This window comes from Quercus lobata, chromosome 3, assembly GCF_001633185.2.
Source record: "Quercus lobata isolate SW786 chromosome 3, ValleyOak3.0 Primary Assembly, whole genome shotgun sequence".
In the NCBI taxonomy this organism is placed as follows: Eukaryota; Viridiplantae; Streptophyta; class Magnoliopsida; order Fagales; family Fagaceae; genus Quercus; species Quercus lobata.
The window spans coordinates 49,305-72,122 of record NC_044906.1 but is presented as its reverse complement, the minus strand read 5'-3'; the positions used below and the strand labels follow the sequence as shown (position 1 = coordinate 72,122).

Sequence of the window (22,818 nt, the reverse complement as noted above, 5' to 3'; positions counted from 1 at the left end):
CATATGGGTTTGTGACCTATGGGGTGAACGACTTATGTGTGTACGCGTCGTCATGTCCACCCTGCTGTTTCTTTCACTCATCCTGTGGTGTGTTCGGCTGGAATCTGGATCATCTCCCCTCTCTCAATTTCTTTCTTTTCATGATTTGAATTTTATTCTTTCCATTTAAAATTTTTAAATAATATAGTCGTTGGTATAATTTTAGATAAAGAAATGGCTTTTGGTATTCATGAAAAGAAAATCTATCATGTATCAAATACATATAATTCCACCTCCATTGCGGGAAAAATTTATTGGTTCTGTTCAAGAACTGCATAAGCCAAGAACCACGTTGGCCAATACAAAAGAGATAAAAAATATGCAAAATAGAACAATCGGATCAAAGCTAAAAGTGAACTGGACAGTTTAGTAAATAAATGAAAAAATTTGGAAATATCAGTGTTGTCTAGATTTACACTATTTAAATATGAAAATAGATTTTTAAGTGGGAAATTTGTGTAAATTGATGGACCTATATTTATTTTGTGGAACTGAAAATTTTATTATTATTATTTTGAGGGTATTAAATATTATATTGGATAACAATTTTTTAGTATGTTTTATTTTTGGTGAGATCAGAACTTTGACAATTGTGATGAGATTTTAGATTTGCTGGTTGCATCTGTCTAATATTTTTATAAATTATCTAAATTGAATAGATTTTTATTGTTTGTGGTTTTAGGGCATTACATGACACTTCCTCTATCATCTTAGAGGGAGATTCGGAGGTCATCATCAAAGCTTTGAAAAGTGAAGATGAATGCTTTACCACCTTTAGCCACCTAATCTATTAAGCTAAACTCCTCTTACAAGCCTTTAGTTTGATAAGTTTCTCTCATGTTAAAAGACTAGGTAATTCTATGATTCATAACCTTGCTAGATATGCTAATTATATCACAAGTCTGTCAGTGTGGATGGAAGATGTTTTATCCCAACTTAATACTTTAGTCATAATCGATTATGGCTGAGCTTTTTTAATAAAGATGTTAAGCTTTTTCCTAAAAAAAAAGGGTTAAGAAAGAAAATGGATAATGTGAGGAAACATGAAGCTCGTTTTATTTTAATTAGTTTGTTTAATTTTAGAAGGAAGTTGTATTTTTTACTATTAGTCCATTGGATTACATTTCAAGTCTTATTAGTTAAATAGAATTTTATTTTATTTCCTAGTGTTAAGGGTATTTTTGTTATTTAATAATTGAACTTCCTATGTCAATTAGAATTGGAGTATGCATAGTAGTCTATATATATCTCCGTAGGGGAAAAACATAAATCATTATTGTATACATCATAGAGGTTTGGAGGGACAAATTCCATCCAAGCAAGAAGAAGGTAAGAAGATCTAGCTCTTCTAGCAAGTCCATGAGTAACATTATTCTCTTGTCTTTTAACATGGTAGAAAAGAACTTCTTGTAGCAAAGAGTTAACCAGCTTGATGTCTTGAATAATGTGGCCAAAACTAGCAAAATGCATATTCCTTATGTTAATAGCTTTCAATGATAGTCTTCGAATCTCCTTTGATCAGTACTTTCTCAAAACCCAGTTCTTGTGCAAACCAAATAGCTCACCACTTTACTAACACTTCCACCATCTCTATCAAGGTAGGTAGTGGAATTTGCCGTGATAAAGCAACCATAACTAATCCGTTATCGTTTCATATTATAACATCAAGTCCAGTAGTGTTTTCACCTTCAAAAACTGCATCATCAAAGTTAGCCTTATATGGTTATACTAGCTAGAAGGGGGAAGATGCCAACGAATAGAGTGAGCCGAGGAAGGGATCTTCGCATGGACTAAGAGAAGTTCCTGAAATTCTTGGAAGGTTTTCTAGGGCCATTGAATTGATCTTCTTTGTGGGGAACAATTCCTCACCTACCCGAGACTCGTTACTTCTCATCCATATTTGGGAGACAATCATAGCAAAGAGATCAAAATTAGATTTGTCATGCATGGAGGGCCAGATGAAAAACGTGCAAGAAACTTGAACGCACTATTGTATTCCAATGGAGATGTTCTATAATTTTGCATCATTAATTAAATTTTGAATTTTCTCAAATGGTCTAGTACTAATTTTAGTCAATCCTATGGCTCTGTTTGTTTGGGAATATGGAAAAGTTGAAGGATGGAAAATGTTAGGAATAATTTTTTTTTTCCTTCATGTGTTTTTGGTAAGAGGGATGGAAAAGTGAAAGGATAAAAATTACTGTTATGTCTTTATTGTAGTTTGAAATAATGGGATAATAAGGTTAATGCTGTCTTTTTAAATCTAAACACATTTTCCTCCCAATTTAGGGGTATAAGTTTTGGTGGGCCCAGGTGAAAAATACCTAAATTCACCCATTTCCAATTGGATCCCAAATTTCCACCCAAGCAAAAGAAAGAAAACTCCAATTTTCCTTCTATTGTTTTCCATTCCCCCTTTTTCCACCGCATCAAGAAGGACCTTAATAAGTGTTGATTTGTAAGTTTTGATTTCTAGATTCTTAGTATGATTCCAAGCAAGTCTAGGTGCTATTTTTTTAAGTCCTATTTTCTTCAATTTTAATATTGCATACACTAAGGTTTTGTTATGCATCAATGGAGAAGAAAAATTATGTGGGGCAAACCGTATTATTTTGTCAACGTATTCATAAGATGGATTAGTGAAAGAAGGGCAAAGTTTCTTACTTGGTATTGTTGGACTTTGTGGAGCCTAGTGTATGTTTGATCCGGTTGATGACTCGACCCAATCCGAATAATGTTGCATGGTTTTTAATGGGAGATTTTTTGAGGCTTAGTCCATGGCCCAAGCTAGAATTTTTTTTTGGGCCCATTTTGTAGCCCATTGTGAATCCTGTGCACACGATGTAAAAACCGTTTTTTGGTGATTAGGGCTTTATTATGTTGTTGTTATCTTTTGAGAGATTGAAACACTGTAGTTGCACATTGTATTTTTCTCTGATAATAGTGAAATCCTTGCAACTTTGTGGATGTAGGAAAATTACCGAACAACATAAATATTGTCTTGTGCGTGTGTTTTTTCTATTTTTTTTGTTTCTCATGGGTTGGGAATTTTGGATTTATTCCCTACAAGTATAAAAAGAGTTATGGTTATATATATAATTTTTTTTTTTTTTTTTAAGTCCGACTTTAAAGTATGTTTACGTTGCAGATAGTGGCAAAGGCAAAAATTATTTTAAGCCAAGTTAAATATATTAATAAATTTCTCAAAGAATAATTATTAATTATATATATGTTAATTATACATAAAGTAAGTATGTATATAACATGATTTAATATATGCTATTTTGTTATATATAAAAGCGTTTACATTAAGTTATATTAATTTTTACATTGGTCAAAATATTTTCTTTTTCCTTCCAGTAAATTTGCAAACTGTGAATTATTTTCTAAATCTTATTGGGATTTTTGGTACATAATTGGTTTCACTGTAGACTAATTACTAATATTATATATGTAGGGACACGATTCTCATCGACCCAAGGATGACGTTGGGCTCGTGTATAAAGGGGCCCGAACAATATGATTTGTAGAGAGTGGGTTTGGAAAGGTTGGACCTTGGTCGTTGGGCGACGGTTTAGCCAGGATTGTCATGGAAGCCCATACGAAGATGGATTTGGCTTGTATAGCTAAGTTTTACACGGATGTGGTTTGAAAGGTCTGACTCCTCGGAATTAGTCCGAGGAGCAGTATCTTCTCACCATTCTTCCTCCTTTTTCTCCTTCCTTTTCTGGGCCTCTCTCTTTTTCTGGCCCCCCTTTCCCTTTTATACTAGTATTCAATTCCCTTTCTTCGCCTACGTGTCAGTTTCTCCTTATTTGGGGCAATTACTCTTCCTATCAATCCTCACGTCAGAGTGGTTGGGAAAAGCTGGATAGCATGGTATGGGGTATGGGCTTGTCAGGTGCTGGGCTCCACGTTATGGTGTTGGCAGCTTTCTCACTTGTACTGCTCTTGTACTGAGTTTGTCCTTTTCTTCAGGCGTTTTGTGAGGCGTTGAGCGTGAGGTTGTCCTCGGTTACGTTCTTGGGCCTTCAAGGAGCTTTCATCGCGCGTCCTCGGCAGTAGGGCTCCTCGGCCTGGGCTTTGGGCCCTTAACACAAAGTGGGCTGGGACCTCAAATTTCGGGCCCCACAATATTTATAAAAGAAGACATAAAAAATGAAAATAAAAATATTATAAATGGAATAATTTCCAAGTTAAATATAAATGTGCAATTTTTTTGAGAATAAATAAATGTGCAATTAAACCAAGTATTGAAATTAATAGAATATTATGATTCAAAAAATATTTAAATATATATTTTAATGTTTTTATACATAAAAAAATTGACTTCATGTTTAAAAGAAAAATATTTAAAAGCTATATATAAGAGTCATCTAATTGACTGATACTTACTTCTAAAGATGTATAATTGGAGTACCTATATATTTTCCATTTTCTAATATGTCTAATTGGACCAATCGACCAAGGACCAAAGATATCAATTATTGGGGCTTGTCTATGCTAGGCGGGAAAGAAATAGTCGGTACTCAGTAGGACTTTAGGAGAAAATACATGCTCTTTCTGTAACATGCATATACCACCTTAGATTTTAGAGAGGGAGAGAGAGAAGAGAAAATAGTCAAATACGGACCTTAAAAGGACATGCATACATGTCCCAAAAAATTAAAAGAACGTGAATACAAGATCTTCACGTTTCTAATTTATTTCCTTCAGAACCCAAAATTTTAATTTATTTTACAAATAACAATTATTTGCAAAATGACTACCACTCATGAGTCTTTTTTTTTTTTTTTTTTCTCAGTTCAAAAAACCAAAAAAAGTCAATAAACACCATTTTTGTGCAAAGACTTTTACCATTATATTTAGATGTGTTCGACTATAAGTGGTAGTATATGTAAAAGTAATAGACAATTGTTCACAGTTTAAGTGTCTACCACGTTAGAATTGTAACAAAAGCGTGTGACAAAAAAACTAAGGTCCTAGAGATTTTTTTTTTTTTTTTTCCCATCAACCAAACACTATTAATTTTTTTCTCTGCCACAAAACCCATAAAAGGCATAAAATGATTTTTTTTAAACCCTTCTTGCTACAGTGAACTGTCAAAACTATAGCGAACGGCTAGTCTTGGTGGTTACTGTAGCAAGTTGCCAAAAATTTTGGCTCTAGCACCATTGATGTTGGGCTCTTTTTGGTGTTGGAGGTGACTATTTCAACCCCACCAATACTGATACTCTTACACGACAAAATTGTAATTAAAAGATGGCAAAGATACTATGGTCCTATAATAACTTAGTCAAAAAAGGGTACAAATTTTGTTAGTGACGTTCGCCAATTGTATTGATCTTTTACACATATTAATGGGATCATTGGCATAAATGTAGTGAACTATTGATGGTGGGACCATGGCATATGGGTTTGTGGCCTATGGGGTGAACGGCTTATGTGTGTACGCGTCGTCATGTCCACCCTGCTCTTTCTGTCACTCAACCTGTGGTGTGTTCGGCTGGAATCTGGATCATCTCCCCACTCTCAATTTCTTTCTTTTCATGATTTGAATTTTATTCTTTCCATTAAATTTTTTTAAATAATATGGTCGTCGGTATAATTTTAGATAAAGAAATGGCTTTTGGTATCACTGTCGTGAAAAGAAAATCTATATCGAAGAAACTTATTGGCCAAGAACCATGTTGGCCAATACAAAAGAGATAAAAAAAAATATATGGACAACCAGTCCCACACGTCTGGTGCTCTCTCTCTCTCTCCCCAGAACTGTGTAGACTCGCATTAGGTAATTCAAGAATGAAGCCAAATTACAGGAAATAGATGTTCCAGAACTAAATCAGTGCTGTCCTTTTCATATTTTACTGTCGTTTTATAGTTACCCTTTAACTTATAACATAACTCTGTTCTTGCCCATGACTGTTATTCACATTTAATGTTCCACTTCCACATTTAGTTTGTTTCCATACTTGTTTCTCATGTTGGGTAGGAAGTTAAGAGCTGGAGCTTATTTAGTACATTTTGCTTTCTGGGTTTGCTTTAAATATTTAGATAGCTTCATATAAAAAACCATTTTTTTTTTCAGTTTAGTATAGTCTGTGCTAAACATAATTGGTGTGAGTGACTCAGTTAGAGTGGTTTATGGAACCTTCTAACTGAAAAAATTGTAGTTTATTTAAGCTGTACTCAAGAGTGTGTCCTTGGAAAAGAGTTGGTAAGTTTTTCAATTTGTGAGTCTTGAAAAAGAGTCTGCCATTGCATTTAGAGGGCATGGCATCAGTTATAGGTTTCCGGGTATTGCCCTTTTTTGTTTCGAATTCTGAGAATAAGTATAAGAGTAGGGTGCAAGTGAGGAGTTTAGGTGATGCTGATGCTAAATTGTTACCCTCAGACTCAGTTGTGGTGAATGGAACTTCTATAGGTGGGGAGAGAGGGAAAGGTGGGACTTCAATTAATCAAGGAAATGGGCATTTAAGGTCTAAAGTTGAGGAGAAGAGGAGAGGAAAGGATGAAGCTTTGGAAACTTTGAAGCCTTTGTGGAATGATGGATATGGGACTGAGACTGTCAGAGATTTCTTTGATATGGCCAAAGACATTGTTAAGCATGATGGCAGGCCCCCACGATGGTTTTGCCCCGTTTCTTGTGGACGCCCTTTGAAGGATTCTCCAATTCTTCTCTTTTTGCCAGGTAATGGATGCCTGACCATGGTTGATCAACTCAAAGATGATTTTTGAATTTGCTTTGTGCTTTGTTTTTACGAGATACGTGTTGATGCTAGATTTCAGTGGATATGTTTCTTGGTTTTCTTTAAGTGATTTTGTTCTTTGATGTTTAATGTGTTTTTTGGTGGGTTAAAACTTTAGGCATATTGTTGTCAGTGTTGTTGTTGTTGTTTTTTTTTTTTTTTTTTAATATTTAAAATTGCTGGATGTTGAAACTTTGTTGGTATGAATGTATGCAGGGATGGATGGTACTGGTTTAGGACTTGTTCTGCACCATAAAGCTCTTGGGAAGTAAGTCATATTACCCTTGTGTCTATGATGAATGTGATTGCTTCTATTTTTTAATTGGATTATCACCTCTTAAGTTAAACATCTCAATGGTAATCACTTTAAAATTAAATTCATTATTTTTTATCAAAAAAGAAAAAATGAGAAAGAAAAGAAGCATCTCAAAGGTGAGAATAGAAGTTAGTTTAAACTTTTTCAGCCAGGAATATAAAATAGATGCCCATAGCCTGTCAAACCTAGGAAATATATAGGTCTTTTTATGAGATGGCCCTTTTCTATTTGGGAAAAAACTAAATTGATTTTCTTGCATATCAGTTCTTTTCTGGCAATGAATTCACTTCTAGAAGGCTTGGCATTTAAGTCAGCCTAAGAATAACAAGAACTGATTCACTCTCTGTGCATTGTTTTCAGTGACTTTTGTGGAAACTTGCTTCTTCTCCTTGCTAGGATAATATTAAGTTACTGGACTTCATGCTTTTGCATTCTTTTATTTATTTATTTTTAGTTGTTAGCAACAATTTTTAATTCCTTCACTGCAGGGCTTTTGAGGTCTGGTGCCTTCATATCCCTGTTCACGATCGTACACCATTTGAAGGTCTTAATCTTTAAATACTAATCTGTGTGTGTATAAAAATTTTGTTAAGGTTTTCATGAAGTTCAATTGCATTGTTGATTCATTGAAATGATAGATTATGTCTGTACTTATCAAAAAAGAAAAGAAATGATAGATTATGTCTGTACTTCTTGTAGCTATTTGACTATCATATGTAATTATAACTAATTTGAAATGCAAATATGATTTATTACATTGTAAAATCTGTTTTGAACAGAAACCTAAGACACCATTATTCATTTATTGCTTGCACCCTTTATTCCAAACTGTCTATTTTATATGTCTATATACATTTTTCCCCTGTTATTCCTTACATGAATAATTGGGTCTCTAACAATTACTTATAATTGAGTCGATTATACTGATAATAGATTAATTTGTTGGTACATTTTGAGCAAAAGTTGTAAGGTCATATGTGTTAGCAATAGTTAAACAGATTTTGACTGTTGATATAAATCCTAGTCCCAAAAGGTCGAAGTAGGCTATAGATCCTCAACAAGATTGATTGGGGTCAGGCTCATGCTTGAATTAGTGAAGTTAAAAGTCCTTAAGGGCTGTACATGCCCTCTTCAATTTAAAAGCGTAAAGGGTGTTTGTGGGTAATGGGGTATGATATTAGATTGTTGGTTGGTCAAGTACTTCTTTGCTTGCCTATGGGCTCCCTAGTGCGAAACCAAAATAGGTTGGCATCTTCCAAGTGAATTTAAATTAATGAAATTTTATCATATTTATGTTACTTTAGTTATAAAATTCATTTCATTAATTGTTGAGATCAATTTTTAACAGAATCTTAGAAATTTCCTTTGCAGTGATCAAATATTTTTATGTCTTAAAAAATTTGTTATGTACATGCTTCTCACACATGTAGGTGGGTTTGTATTATCCCTTAAGACACAAGATATGATAATTTATAGTTTGGTAAATTTTGTTGTATGAAGGGCTGGTAAAACTTGTAGAAGAAACTGTCAGGTTCAAACATGCTTTATCTCCACATAAGCCAATTTATTTGGTTGGGGATTCCTTTGGAGGATGCCTAGCACTTGCTGTTGCTTCTCGTAATCCTGCCATTGACCTAGTTCTGATATTATCAAATCCAGGTTAGATTCCTGATATGCAGTTCATTTTTTTCTTATAAATATAATCTTGGTATGTTTCTGTTTGATGATCAATGGTTGATCATCTGAGAAATCCTGATCTTTTGGTATTTCGTTTTAGCAACATCATTTGGCAGGTCTCAGCTGCAACCATTGTTTCCTATCTTGGCGGCTATGCCTGATGGACTCCATAGCGCAGTTCCCTATCTTCTTAGCTCTATCATGGGTACCTAATCTGTCCCCTTCCAAGTCCACTTGTGGAATTCTTCAATGTGTGAAAAAATTGGATACATTATTGCTAATTTAACGAATTCACTGTGCCTTTAGTCTTAGGAATACCTCATGCCAAGTAATCAGCTACCATGGTGTATGAAATATGAATTCAGTTGCTGTGATATTTGGTGCTGCTGCTCTTAGGTGCTTGATTTGATATCAATTCTTTTTTAATATTGTCGCTAGCATGTTCATAAAAATTTGATCATCTTAGTTTATTTCTGTATTCTTACCCTGAGTGAAACCTTGAATCTTGTCTGTTGGTCAACTTAAAAACGATTTATTTGAATGAAGTGCTTTTAGATGCATATTTTATAACAATAAGTTTTGTACTGCTCCTATCTATACTCACAGTTGAACAAACCCTGGGAACAACTTGAGTCTATTTGGTTGAACTGCTTTTTAATCCTTACTGACCTAATTTATTTAATCACATTTTTGTTAATAAATTTTATTTATTGAATTCTGCTTTAATAGATTTGCATTATTATTTTCCGTTTAAATTTAGATGTGTTTTTATCCCGTGTCACTTTTTGCAGTCACAAATTCCTCTATTTCTGATATATAATTTTCTATTTTGACATCAGGTGATCCAGTGAAGATGGCTGCAGTCAATATTGAAAGCAGTTTTCCTCCTGGGCAAAGATTTGAAAGGCTGTCTCACAGCCTCACTGGGCTGTTACCATATCTTTCTGTATGGAATGCTTGCCAATTGGGTTTGCCCTTTTTTATTTTGTGTTTTCATAGATTAATTTCTCTCCTTCTGCTTCAATTTCCATTATTTTCAACTAGTTTGCTTTTTTGCCTTTTGTTTTGTATTTTTGGCATAGTTTAGTTGTACTCTCTTTAGTTTTCATTTACGGAAGTTTCTGTAATTATTAGCTGCCTGGCCACAAAAATCTTTTATCTACTGTGCTTTATCTTTCTTGTAGCTTAGTTATATATCATTAGAAGATATTCCCTCTGTCCCATTTTGTATGTCCAGTTTAGAAAGTCCTAACTTTCTAAGAGAACATCATTTAATATTTTGTATCTCACACAAAAATAAATAAGTTTCAAAATTTCTGTTGTAAACTTTTCAGAATTCAAATTTAAATAATATAAAGAACAGGGTTATATTGGGGAGTCAGTAATTAATGATGGAGAATTATTTTGGGATAGCAAAAATGGAATACTTGACATACACAATGAGAACAAGTAGTCTCATAAAAATATAATAAATAATAAAGAAAGAAAGAAAGAAAAGAGAAAAAAACCTCTTTTTGCTGCACATTCAGCAAATCTCCTTTACTGGGGTACCAAGCCTATTGAGTCCTACAGTTGAAGAGTTTGATGAGATACATTTATTCAATGTGTCTCACTTGCATTACCAAAACATGCCAAGTTTTGATCACCTATATTATGGGTTCAAGGTTGCTGGTAAAAACACTAGCTTATGCGTACAGAAGGATTGCTGGTTGGGATGTGTTTTATTTTGTCTAGTCTAAGTTAATACCTTAGTTCATTTGCATTACAATGTGTATTTTTTTTTTTTTTTAAATTACTTATTGAAGCAGCCCAATTAATATTTGTGGTGTCAGGACTATAGTAAGATGTCAATATGAATTTTGCATCACTCCATTTTGTTGTCAGGGTTTTGATGATATTATACCAAGGGACACTCTTCTTTGGAAGCTGAAGCTGCTTAAATCAGCTGCTGCTTATGCCAATTCCCGTCTCCATGCTGTTAAAGCTGAAGTTCTTGTCTTGGCTAGGTTTTTCTTCTCTCTAGATTTTACTTGCTGAGATACTGAATTTACTTTTAAAGTGGTAAATCTTAATTGATTGTAAAGATTGATGAAGTATTTGCATTTCAGTGGCAAGGATAACATGCTTCCTAGTAGAGATGAAGCCGAACGACTTAAGAACTCATTACAAGATTGTGTTGTTCGTCACTTCAAGGACAATGGGCATACCCTTTTATTGGTAAGTGAGAATATGTACATCTATCATATAATCTCATAATTAGCTCTCATCATCACTTCCACGTTAGTAAAGCTGTTGATGACACCTTGATTTTCATGAACATTGACTTCCTTAGATTGGTACTCTCAGTCATATTGACCAAATATTTACGTTCGTTGCATTGGTTTAAAATCACCTAATCCAACCAAGTTGAATCCCAAGTCTACTAACATCCTTTTCCATTTGTTCTGGCTTCAGTTTGTCCAATGGAACATTGGTTGACTACTTTTTTCATTTGATATGTATGGTGCCAACACTGAATTGCTTCAAAATTTCTTTTTCTATTTTTGGATAATTCAATAGTTTCAATGGAGGAGAGGGGATGGACGTCTCCTTTGGAAACACTAGGAGGTGCCAATTGAGTTACAAGGCTCTTGGCACTTCTAAATTTCTTGTAAATGGTTCAATCTACTTGAAGCCTAGGACCATGTTTAGATGTATTTTAAAATTTCTTTAAATTTATGATTACATATCAACTTTGAGTTATCTCAAAATATTTAACTTATTAAAGTTTCAATGGGCTTCTATTCCATGATAATTGTATTCTACTTGAAATCTTGCATACTAAGGACCCAATTCAGAGCAAAAACTGGAAATTTTAAAGATTAAGCAGACATTTAACATTGAGGATCAGGCAAACAAAAAGACATACCATGTATAAACTGTTGCTATTTGGTTTAAAGAGAAGATGGTAGTGATACTAGTTTCTCCTATGCTTAGGATGAATGAAATGGTCATGTACTTTATGTTAGAGAACCATCAGTCCAAAACCTTATCAGGAAGTTAGCCAATTTTTTTTTTTTTTTTTAATAAGTAAAAATTGATTGAAAGAAAAAAAGAAAAAAGGGGTGCCTCCAAGTACGCGGGTCGTGTACTAAAGCTGCATCATAATACAACAATCAAGAAAATCCAGCAAAGTAGAGAAAGAATGGCCAATTAAAGTAGCCATCCAATCATATAGAGTGCATAAAAAATCATATTTATATCCACTGTAGATCGTTCAAGACCTTCAACTGTCTGGTTATTCTATTCCTTCAAAATAATCCACATGATGCACAGAGGGATTGCATTCCAAATTTCACATTATGGTGCCTAGAAAAATGCCCCTTCCAACAGGCCTTTTGATCAACTACCCTTTTAGGCATAAGCCGCATAACGGACTGCACATCAAGCACACGCTAAAGCTTCATGCCCTCTTTTAATTGTGTATGAACTGTAAATTAACTACTTGTTTGCTTCATTGTGATAAACAACTTTATGATTCAATTGGTCTTGGCCTTTTATGCTTAGTCTTGGGCTAGTCATGCTTGTTGGCTGTGTTCTGTACCTTTAGGAATGTTCATACAAATTGTTAGAGATATTAAGGCCCAACTCGATCTTGGTCAATAGGGTCAAGTCTGTTATAGAACTCTAGTCCATGTTCATTGTATTTTATCCTACTTGAAGTGCAAGCAAAATAATCTTAAGCCTACTAGTGGTGCAAGTATTGTAACCTTGGGTTAGTTTAGGATTTAACCTAAGATAAACATCTCTCAATGGATTCACTATAAAAGACATAGAACATAATAGTAAATATGTAGTCATCAAGAGCTTTCCACTGTAGATGTAGGCCTTTAATTCTCAACCATGTCAATTCTCAATGTTTTCTCTCTCTAACTTCTTTATTTTCTCATTCATATTTTCTTATACACTTTATCACTTTGTCAAAGCTATGTCTTGCCTTCTCTAGCATGGTTTAGAGTTACGTATTATCTTTTCTAATATGATTTTTAATTGTCAAATCCAGAATTCTTCTCTTAACACTGCTACCAGCCACTCTGCAGGGCTCATCCTAATCTATTTCCTTCTTATTAAGTGTCCTTAACCTTCTTAGCCGAGTATCACAGACCACCAATTGTCTCCTTATTCACTTCTTTCTAATCATGCATCTTTATCATCTTCAGATTGTGTTACTTGGACTATGCCTATGATCAGTAACCTTTATTGGCTTTCTTTTTGTTCATGCTTCCTCAACCATGTTGGCTAAGTATCATAAAACATGTTGATTGGTAGCCTCCTTTACAGACTTTCTTTTTGTTAATCGGTCTTTATCATTTTCAAACTGCGTTACTTGGTCTAAGCTCCTGTTTGGAAGCCTTTATTGACTTTATTTCTGGTCACACATCTCTATCATCTTCATGTATAGCTTTTCAGATCACACCTCTCATCAGTAGCTTCCATAGGTATGATCTGCACCGTGCTTATCCTTCAATACTCAATCATCATGCACATCTGGCCCTTGTTCTAGCTTGTTATATACGCTTCATTGAATTCAATTCTGCTTGATCCGCTCCACATCTAGTTCATTCCCAATTTCCTTCAAGATTTATCTTTCTTTCCAAACTCAAGCTGTCTTCAAGCATTTTCAGGGGAAGTTAGAAATATTATGGTACGATCTAATCTTGGTAAAGGCTCGTCTGTTATATAACTCTATTTTAGATTCATTGCATTTAATTATTTTGGAGTGCAAGTAAAGTAATCCTAAGTCTAATTGTAGTGCAATTATTGTAACTTCCTGGGTTACTTCAAGATTTATCCTAATATAATTATCCTTCAATGGGTTTATTGTAAAATGAACAGAGCTTAATAGTAAAGATATAACCATTAAGGAATTTTTGTTGTGGATGTCGGCTACTAAGGCCTAACCACATTAATTCCCTACATTCTCTCTCTTCTGCTTTCTTTCTCTTCTTTATTTTTGTTTTCATATTTTCCAATGCGCTTTATCATGAGGGAAAAGCTATGTTTTACCTTTTCTAACTTGGTATCAAAGTTATGTTTCTCACTCTATTCTGCTATTTTATTGTGGGAAAACAAATTGACTGCACTGTTTTCTGACATGGTGCAGGAAGATGGAATTGGTTTGATGACAGTTATTAAGGGTACTAGCAAATTTCGTTGTTCAAGGAGGCATTCTTATGCCTTGGATTTTCTTCCTCCTAGTATGACAGAACTCAACTATTTCTGTGATCAAATGATCGGGTAAGTCATTGGAGCACGCGGGCACACTGACACAGACAAACACACCGCACACATACACACACACTCGCGCACACACACATATCTCATCCCCCTAGCTCTCCTTATTATGATGCTTTTGGGCATGCAAATTAATTGAGATCCTGTTCAGGGGTTGCTATACAAGTACATTACACCATTATATTTGTAGAACTTTAATATGATATCAATTAGTGACATTTAATATCATGCTGAGGTGCAGCTAGGTGGACAATGAGGTCACTGTCTCAAGATTTGTCTACATCATTTTAACCTAGTGATACTTTCTTTTTTCATTTAGTGTCACCTTTTTTCTTCAATATTTCAGTTGAAGTTTTATTTTGTACTTATGTCTTCAAAGTGTAAAAAGTTGATATCCTGGTTTCATTGGCCTCTTGGCTAAGTGCTATGGGTTGATTATTGATAGACAAAGCCATGTTATAGCTTGAGGGGGCCATTGCTCCCCCAAGATTTTCTAAATGCTTTAAATTTTCCTTTACATTTGAGGATAAAGTTTAATTATGTATATAAGTGGCTCCCCCAAAAGTGCAGTTACTTTTCTTATCTTATATTATATATATAGATACACACAATTCTGTCCCTAATTAGCCCTCCCACCCAATAGCTAAACGCCTCGTTCCACTGCTGAAACTAGAGACTTACAGTTGGAGGCTGAAAGGTTGGACGTCCTCTGAGCATTAATCTCACTGGTTGGGTGGCATCAGCAGGTGGAATCTTTTAGATTTGGACTCTTTTATTTTAGGGTTTAGGGTTGAGGGAGAGAGAGAGAGATACATTCGTGCAGAAAACATGATATGTTCCCATAAGCTCATTTATTAAGTTTTGATAATTCTTACCAAACAAAACAAATTTTGATTACTCTTTTCTCTCTCTCTTTTCAAAGAACCCATTCCATGTCAGGATTATTTTATCCTTTTTATTTTTATTTTCACTTACGATGTCCTAAGTTGTTTCTATGTAGAGCTCTTTTAAAACTTTATAGATTTATCCTTGTCTTCTAAGTGTTTTCTAAAACAAATTATTCCATAATCAACTAGTTCATGTTGGTCTAACTGCAAGTATAAACTTCTTATGTATCACTAATGTATGTAACTGTAGATCTTTTAGTTTTAGAGATACCAAAAAATGCATGTTGAGGAGCATAACAAAATTTGTGAATATGTGTAGGTGTTAAAGGTTAGGACAATACTGTAAACACACATCTCATGTTCTTGGTTAATTATATTGAATGATAAAGCGTGTCTGCTATAAGCCTATAACTAATGCAGTCATGGGGCCCTCACCCACCCCCTTGTGTAACCCCGAAACTTTTGTGTCAATCTTTTTGATCATGCATCAGAAATATCCACAATCTTAAGTCCAACATATGGTCGAAAGCAAATTTTTCTCCCATTCTCTTACTCATCCCTCCTCTTTTTGCTTTACGTGGAATGTAACTCCTATAGTCCTATTCCACTAATTTTCACTCTAATTCTAATGTTGCAGGGCAAAAATGGCATGTTTGAGATTTGACAAACATTTATTGTGTTTATCCCATTGTTCATCTTTGTTTTGACAAAAAGAGTTTAAAGTACACAAATAATTAAATTCCATTTATGCTTATTGGTTTTATTATTTTTTGGATGTGATGACATGATCTCACACATTGAGAGTAGTCGATCTTAACAGACCAAAGAAATCCCCAGTCGTAATTTGCCAGTGAATCCATAATTTCTGAACCAACTTGTTGATAAACAAGTATGGATTTTAAGAACCTTGGTCTAAAGTCCTGATTGGGCAGCCTGCAGCTTGCTTCTCGTATTCCTATTCTTAGGCCTTTGGTTGCTCTCCAGCCTGTTTAAGTTGTATCCTTCTGATATCTATCACCATGTGAAGTTGAAGCTTGATATTATAATTGCATTGATGGTAGGTTGCTTCACTTGGATTCTGGTTCAATACCATTCTCAACTTTGGAAGATGGAAAGATAGTGAAGGGTCTTGCCAGGGTTCCAAATGAAGGTCCTGTGATATTAGTTGGTTATCACATGTTGATGGGAGTTGAACTCTCTTCACTTGCTGAAGGATTCTTAAGGGAGAAGAACATTATAGCTCGTGGCTTAGCACATCCCATGTTGTTTTCGAGGACAGCCGAGAGTTCATCTTCTGATTTTTCTTTAAGTGATTGGATGAGGGTGTTTGGGCGCAGTGCCTGTTACCCCAAGCAATCTTTTCAAATTGCTTTCAACAAAATCACATGTGCTTCTTTATCCTGGTGGTTCACGTGAGGCTCTGCATTACAAGGTCTGTCAAAGTTTGTGTTTAGTTTCACCTACTTTACAAATATAGAAATAGAACCATTGATTCTGTGACTGTCAATTTTTTTGCTCCTAAATCTGCTATATTATTATTTACTTCCAAATTTTGTATTTTGTCTTGCCTGTACAGGTGAAATAATATAAAGTTGTCTCCAACAACTCATACACTTATAGTATTGGTTGTGTCTATGTCAGTCCAATATTGAAGATCTTTTTGGTGTTTCTATGTGAAACTGCTGCAAATCAACTACAACAATCAAAGGGTTACTGTGGAGTTAGTCACGTAATTGGATTCGTGCAAAAGAGTTAGTCACGTACTAGGATTCGTGCTTCGAGAGAAGTCTCTACAAGATCAAATCCAATTGAGGATTGGTGTAAAGGTTCAACTGTAGGTTAGTATTTTAGGATAGTCTAGGATAGTGGTAAGATTTCTTATACTTGTAACTGCTTGTTCTTGATTAGTGAATTCTTAGGAGTGGTGACCTGAAATTCACCCGGTGGAATTTTCGCATTGCGAGAGGTTTTCCTTATTCGTCAACAAATCACCGTGTCATTTAATTTCCGTTACACATTAGTTTATTTGGTGATTTGTTAGTGCTTCTACGATTTGCATGTAATTTGACCTAATTAATCAACTTTGGTATTTGAATTTATTAACCGAGGTCAATCTATAACCCAACAATATAAACTAGATTTTATAACCCGCAATAGTGCTGGAAACTTTTTATTTTCTTTTGTTGGTAAGAATTTGGCTATATTTATCTGACTTTCATTGTAATTAATTTTTATGGACAAGTTTAATAGTAAAACATGGTTCATTTCTTTTTTAATTTTTTTTTGGTAAACAATTGCTTAGTTTCATCTTAATGCATTCAATCATATATACACCTTTGGCAGGCTTGGTATGCCTATTTACTGCCAAACATATAGTAGTTTTGATCAATTAGCCAACTGATTAGTTAGGTTTTTCACATTCTAGGTCTTATGCTGACATATTTATTATTAGAGAAATAACATTGACCTATAAGAAAGTTTGAATTAATATTTGTTAACCTGTTTGATAAGTAAAGATATTTTATTGATGAAAAAACCTGAGTACACAGGGAGTGTATGATGGGAACATGAAATTCAACTTTGCAAGGTACACAAATCAATCATATCTAACAATGGACACAGTGAAAAAAACCCCAATGTTAACATCCAATCAAACAAAGATTTAAAGAAATTCAGCTTAAGATCAATGCTAAATATAAAATATGCTTAAAATATGTAAAAATAAATAGTAAACAATAAATTAATTGCCATATCCCTACCTTGCCGTACCCTAGTTTTATTTTGAAATGACATGTCGCCATGTCTTTTGTCATCTCATGTTGGTATTCATGCTTCATAGGTTTGGAAGTCCTTTGCGTATTAATCTCAATGGTTGGGTGGCTCCGGCAAGTGAAATCTTTTAGCTTTGAGCTTTTTATTATGAGTCCTAGGGAGTGAGTTACATTCATATAGAAAACATGATATTTTTCCATATGCTCAGCTATTAAGTTTGGATAATTCTTACTAAAAGAAAATGATTTTGATGACTCTTTCCCCTCTCTTTCCAAAGAACCCTTTTCACATTTAAGATTATTCTATCCTCTTTCTTATATTTATTTTCATTTTTGATGTCCAGAGTTGTTTCCATGAAGAGATTTTTTGAAACTATATGGTATAATATTAATCCTTGTCTTCTAAGCTTAGTCTAAAAAGAATTATTGCATAATCAACTAGTTAATGTTGGTCTAATTGCAAATATAAACTTCAGAGGCATCACTAAAATATGTAATTGAAGATATTTTAGTTTTAGAGATACCGGAAAATGCAAGTTGAAAAGCACAATAAAATCTGTGAATATGTATAGGTGGTAGAGGCTGGGATGATACTGTAAATACACTCTCATATTCATGTTTAGTTCAATTATAATGAATGATATAGCATGTGTGGTAATGCAGTCATGGGGTCATGGGGCCCTCGCCTACCCTCTCTAGCAACCCCTAAAACTGTTGGCTTCATTTTATGATCATGCATCAGAAATAGGCCCACAATATTAACCCAAACATATGATTGAGGAAAAAAAAACATTTGTTCCCTTCCTGCAATCCATAAAAAATATGCTGTGTACATCTCCCATTCTCCTTTCTTATCATCACTTTTCTTTCTGCTTTACATGAAATCTAACTCTTATTCCACTATTTTTCACCTAAACTCTACATTGCAGAGCCAAAGTAGCATGTCCAAGACTTGACATCAATTTATTTTGCTTATCTAATCTTTTCATCATCACCATCATGCTCATCTTTTGTTTTGATAAAAAGCTTTTAGTTTTTGTTAATAGTGTACACAAATGATCAAATTCCATTTATGCTGATTAGTTCTATTATTGCATGTATATATGATGACATGACCTCACACACTGAGAGTAGACAATTTACAGACTGAAGGAATCACCTATAGTTATTTTCCTGTAGTTTCATAATTTGAACCAACTTTTTGATAAACCTAGTTTTGAATTCTAAGAACCTTGGTCTAAAACCCTGATTGGGCAGACTGTGAACTGCAAGCAACTAGTCCTACTTGTCTTTGGGCTTTGGTTGCCCTGCAGCCTGTTTAAGTTGATTCTATCAGATATCTGTGGCCATGCTAAATTGAAGATTGATATTAAAATTGCATTAATGGTAGGTTGTTTCGCGTTGGTACTGATCCGATACTGTTCTCAACTTTGGAAGATGGAAAGATAATGAAAGGTCTTGCAGGCGTTCCAAGTGAAGGTCCTGTGTTATTAGTTGGTAATCACATGTTTATGGGACTGGAACTCCCTTCACTTGCTGAAGGATTCTTAAGGGAGAAGAACATTATGATTCGTGGCTTAGCGCATCCCATGTTGTTTTCGAGGATGTTTGAGAGTTCATCTTCTGAATTTTCTATAACTGATTGGGTGAAAGTGTTTGGTGCAGTACCTGTTACTGGAAGCAATTTTTTCAAATTACTTTCAACAAAATCACATGTGCTTCTTTATCCTGGTGGGTCACGTGAGGCTCTGCATTACAAGGTCTGTCAAGTTCCTTGTATTTCATTTCACCTGCTTTACTGCAACTAAAGAACAATACATTTTGTAACTGTCAACTATTGTACTCATAAATCTGCTTTATCATTTACTTTCCAAATTTTTATCTTGTCTTGCTTGTATGAGTGAAAGAATATAAAGTCGTCTCCGATGGCTCTTACTGGTTGTGACTGTCTGTTCATTTATTTCTGAATGTTATAAGCAAGGTAGATTGCTGGGACATTCAATCCATTTGTTAGTTTATAATTGGAAGTAATCACCTAATGTACACTCTGTTGTTGCCATGGTTCACTAAAGTTATATGCAAGGTAGATTATCTGTTACACTAATATGTCCTTCAACCTTTGTTTGTGTGAGTAGTCTGTCATTGAGAGAGGATTTAAATGTTATTCGAGAACCTTGCTGCCCTAAATCTTTGTTTTTGTTTAGCAAGGGCTATATCTATATATTTATGTCTACATATATGTGTATATATATATGTCTAAACTTTATTCCAACAGTTATGGTGCTTTTATATTGCTAGGGAGAAGAATACAAGTTATTTTGGCCCGACCAGCAGGAATTTGTGAGAATGGCAGCACGGTTTGGGGCCACAATTGTACCATTTGGAGCTGTGGGAGAAGATGATGTAGCAGAAGTAAGCTTGTGCTTTTGCGCTTCTAACTAGTCCTATGCTTTTAGTATAAGAGCCTCTTTCTAATGGTGAAATATTAATATGTTTTGCATCTTATCTTTATATCATTGTTTTTTCTCTTTTTTCCTTTTTTATGTTTTCAAAATTTATACTTTAGAGATGAATGTTTTTAAATGCTACTTTTATGGTTTATCTGAGTTTTCGTGAAGGTTAGGAGTTTGAATTCCAGAGTATAGGAGTGAGCTTGGTTATGGTTAACTAAAGGGACTAAGATGGTACTCACTACAGAGCAGAAAGTTAATTATACATGTAGTGAAAGAAAGATCAGCGAGGTCCATAATCATGGACTAGCTTGGACAGTAATCAAATACAAGTTACTAAAACCTGGAATTTTGGGTTAACTATGAAAATACACTGTAGTACTACTACTTTGACGGTTAGAAAGTAATGAATTTTTTTTTTAATAATTCTCAAATGCACAATTTAAAGAAAAAAAAAAAATATATATATATATATATATATTTTACAAAATTGATTTTGAAAAACACCCTCATATTGTTTTTCTCTTTATGGAGCTTGATATTGCAATTAACATCCTACTTGCTTTGGGTTTGTGCTTTTATGTTTATCAACCATGGCAGATGCTTCTTGATTACAACGATCTAATTAAGATCCCGGTGGTTAATGGATTAATCAGAGAAGCTATCAGCCATAATACGTTGAAAGTGAGGTAATTACACTCTGAGGAATATATAATTTTATTACAATTGTACTCATGTAAAATTCTGAAAACTAGAGATGCTAGCCACTTTTCAATTATAGGATTCAAGTTCTAATGATGGAATATGTTTGGATTTTTAGGGATGAGACAAAGGGAGAGGTTGCCAACCCAAACCTCTTTTATCCATTGATGGTACCTAAGATACCTGGCCGCTTCTATTATTTGTTCGGGAAGCCCATAAAAACAAAGGGAAGGGAAGATGTTCTGAAGGACAAGCAAGTTGCAAACCAATTGTACTTGCAGATAAAAGCTGAGGTTGAACGCAATATGGCATTCTTGATTGAGAAGCGGGAGGAGGATCCTTACAGGAATATTGTTGATAGAACATTGTATAAAGCAATGTATGCTCCAACTGAAGTTCCAGCATTTGAGACCTAAAAAATGGTTTTGAGAGGTATATTGTTTTCTTAAATTCATTCAATTATTTCTTTTTTCCCATGGAAAAAGGATAAGGTACAATGTCATTTTTGTTCTCAATAAAGACTATAGCTATAGACCAAATTCTAAGTTGCAGTTAGTGTCTAATGAACAACACTATAATATCAGCCTTTGAGACGCCTCTATGCACAATTGCACACCACTTGAGAGGACATATTCTAGGATGCATATGTTTCTATTCAGTTGAAGACTGTCTATATTTTCTCAACAAAAAAGAAAAAAAAAACTGTTTATACAATATACACCACTTTTTTTACTTAACACAAAATCAACCAAACTCTAGTCTAATCTCAAAAGGTATCTATAATCATATTTAATTAAAGCAGTTATCTTGCCAAATTCATTCTTTACTCTAGGAACAGAATGTATAGCTTTAAAGTTTGATACGTAGTTGATCTGGTTTTCTTTCTGTCTAAAATTAAATTTAGTCAATTTTGGTCCAGAGTGGAGATTATGTCTAATAAATCAAATCAGAACACCATGTCTAGTTGTTTACAATTTTGATCTGAAAGCTGGGGTTTATTGAATGAGTTAACTAATGGTTGCACTTACTTCTTTCCTAGAAAATTAAATTTGAACCTATGACTCATATTCAAGTGAAGAACAAGCAACACCATATATTCCATTGATCAAGTCATCCCTAATGGAATGAGGGTTCTGCATGATTTTACTAGAAGTCTCCCCATCAAGTCTTCAGCTCCTTCTCCATCTTCTAGCTTCTATCGCAAAGAAAGTTCTTCCTCAGACAGTGGATCAAGTTGAAGCAATGGTTGTTGTCAGAGCTCTTACTTCTGCTCAAGAGATTGGCATGTAAAACCCCATAATTTTATTACCAATTTATTTCATATATATAAATTAAAGAGGAGGCTCACAATTAAATGGATTTAATTGATTTGGGTCTAAGATATCTAAATAAGATAATTATTATGAAACAAGAGGCCCAAGTGAGATAGCGTACATATATGAGCCTTGATAAGCTTAAAAACTCTAGCATTTTATCTCTTTAGCTATACATATCTATACTATTAATAACATGATTCCTGGTTGGGTTTTCATTATTTTGCGTACTAAAATATTTTCATACAAATTCCTAAACTCTCCAGAATACCCAATCTTTTAGTTAATTAATTTTAAATTTAAAAACATAAACTATTTAAAAGAGTAATTTATTATTCTTAAAAAAGTTCATATGTTTTAGGCTTTCAAACTTTTATCAATTCTCACGTAGAGAAAGATCCTAAAAATTAGGACATTATCTTTATCTCACTTTTAAACATTATTTCACTAAATTCAAAATACAAAATAAAAAGAGCCTAAGTCTAGTATATAAATAAGAGGTTTCTCCTATTTTAGCGGCACCACACGATTGATTTTATTTTTCTTTCTCTGCGGTCGTGAATTGGAATTTTAGGTATGGTTTTGTTTCTGCCGTAATTTTAGAAATTTGGAATTATTCAAGGTCTAGTATTTGTTCCCA

General features: G+C 34.0%; 1 protein-coding gene across 1 annotated transcript; it reads left to right on the top strand.

Moving 5' to 3' along the window:
• The first annotated feature begins 5,545 nt into the window (after window positions 1-5,545).
• LOC115979985 (acyltransferase-like protein At1g54570, chloroplastic) lies at window positions 5,546-21,297 on the top strand. The gene is made up of 13 exons (XM_031102143.1): window positions 5,546-6,730; window positions 7,005-7,056; window positions 7,593-7,648; window positions 8,605-8,763; window positions 8,882-8,986; window positions 9,621-9,727; window positions 10,666-10,787; window positions 10,890-10,998; window positions 13,925-14,058; window positions 19,104-19,473; window positions 20,012-20,125; window positions 20,764-20,852; window positions 20,984-21,297. The coding sequence occupies exons 1-13, from the start codon at window positions 6,313-6,315 to the stop codon at window positions 21,279-21,281; spliced, it is 2,133 nt and encodes a 710-aa protein (XP_030958003.1). The 5' UTR covers window positions 5,546-6,312; the 3' UTR covers window positions 21,282-21,297.
• Window positions 21,298-22,818: the final 1,521 nt, after the last annotated feature.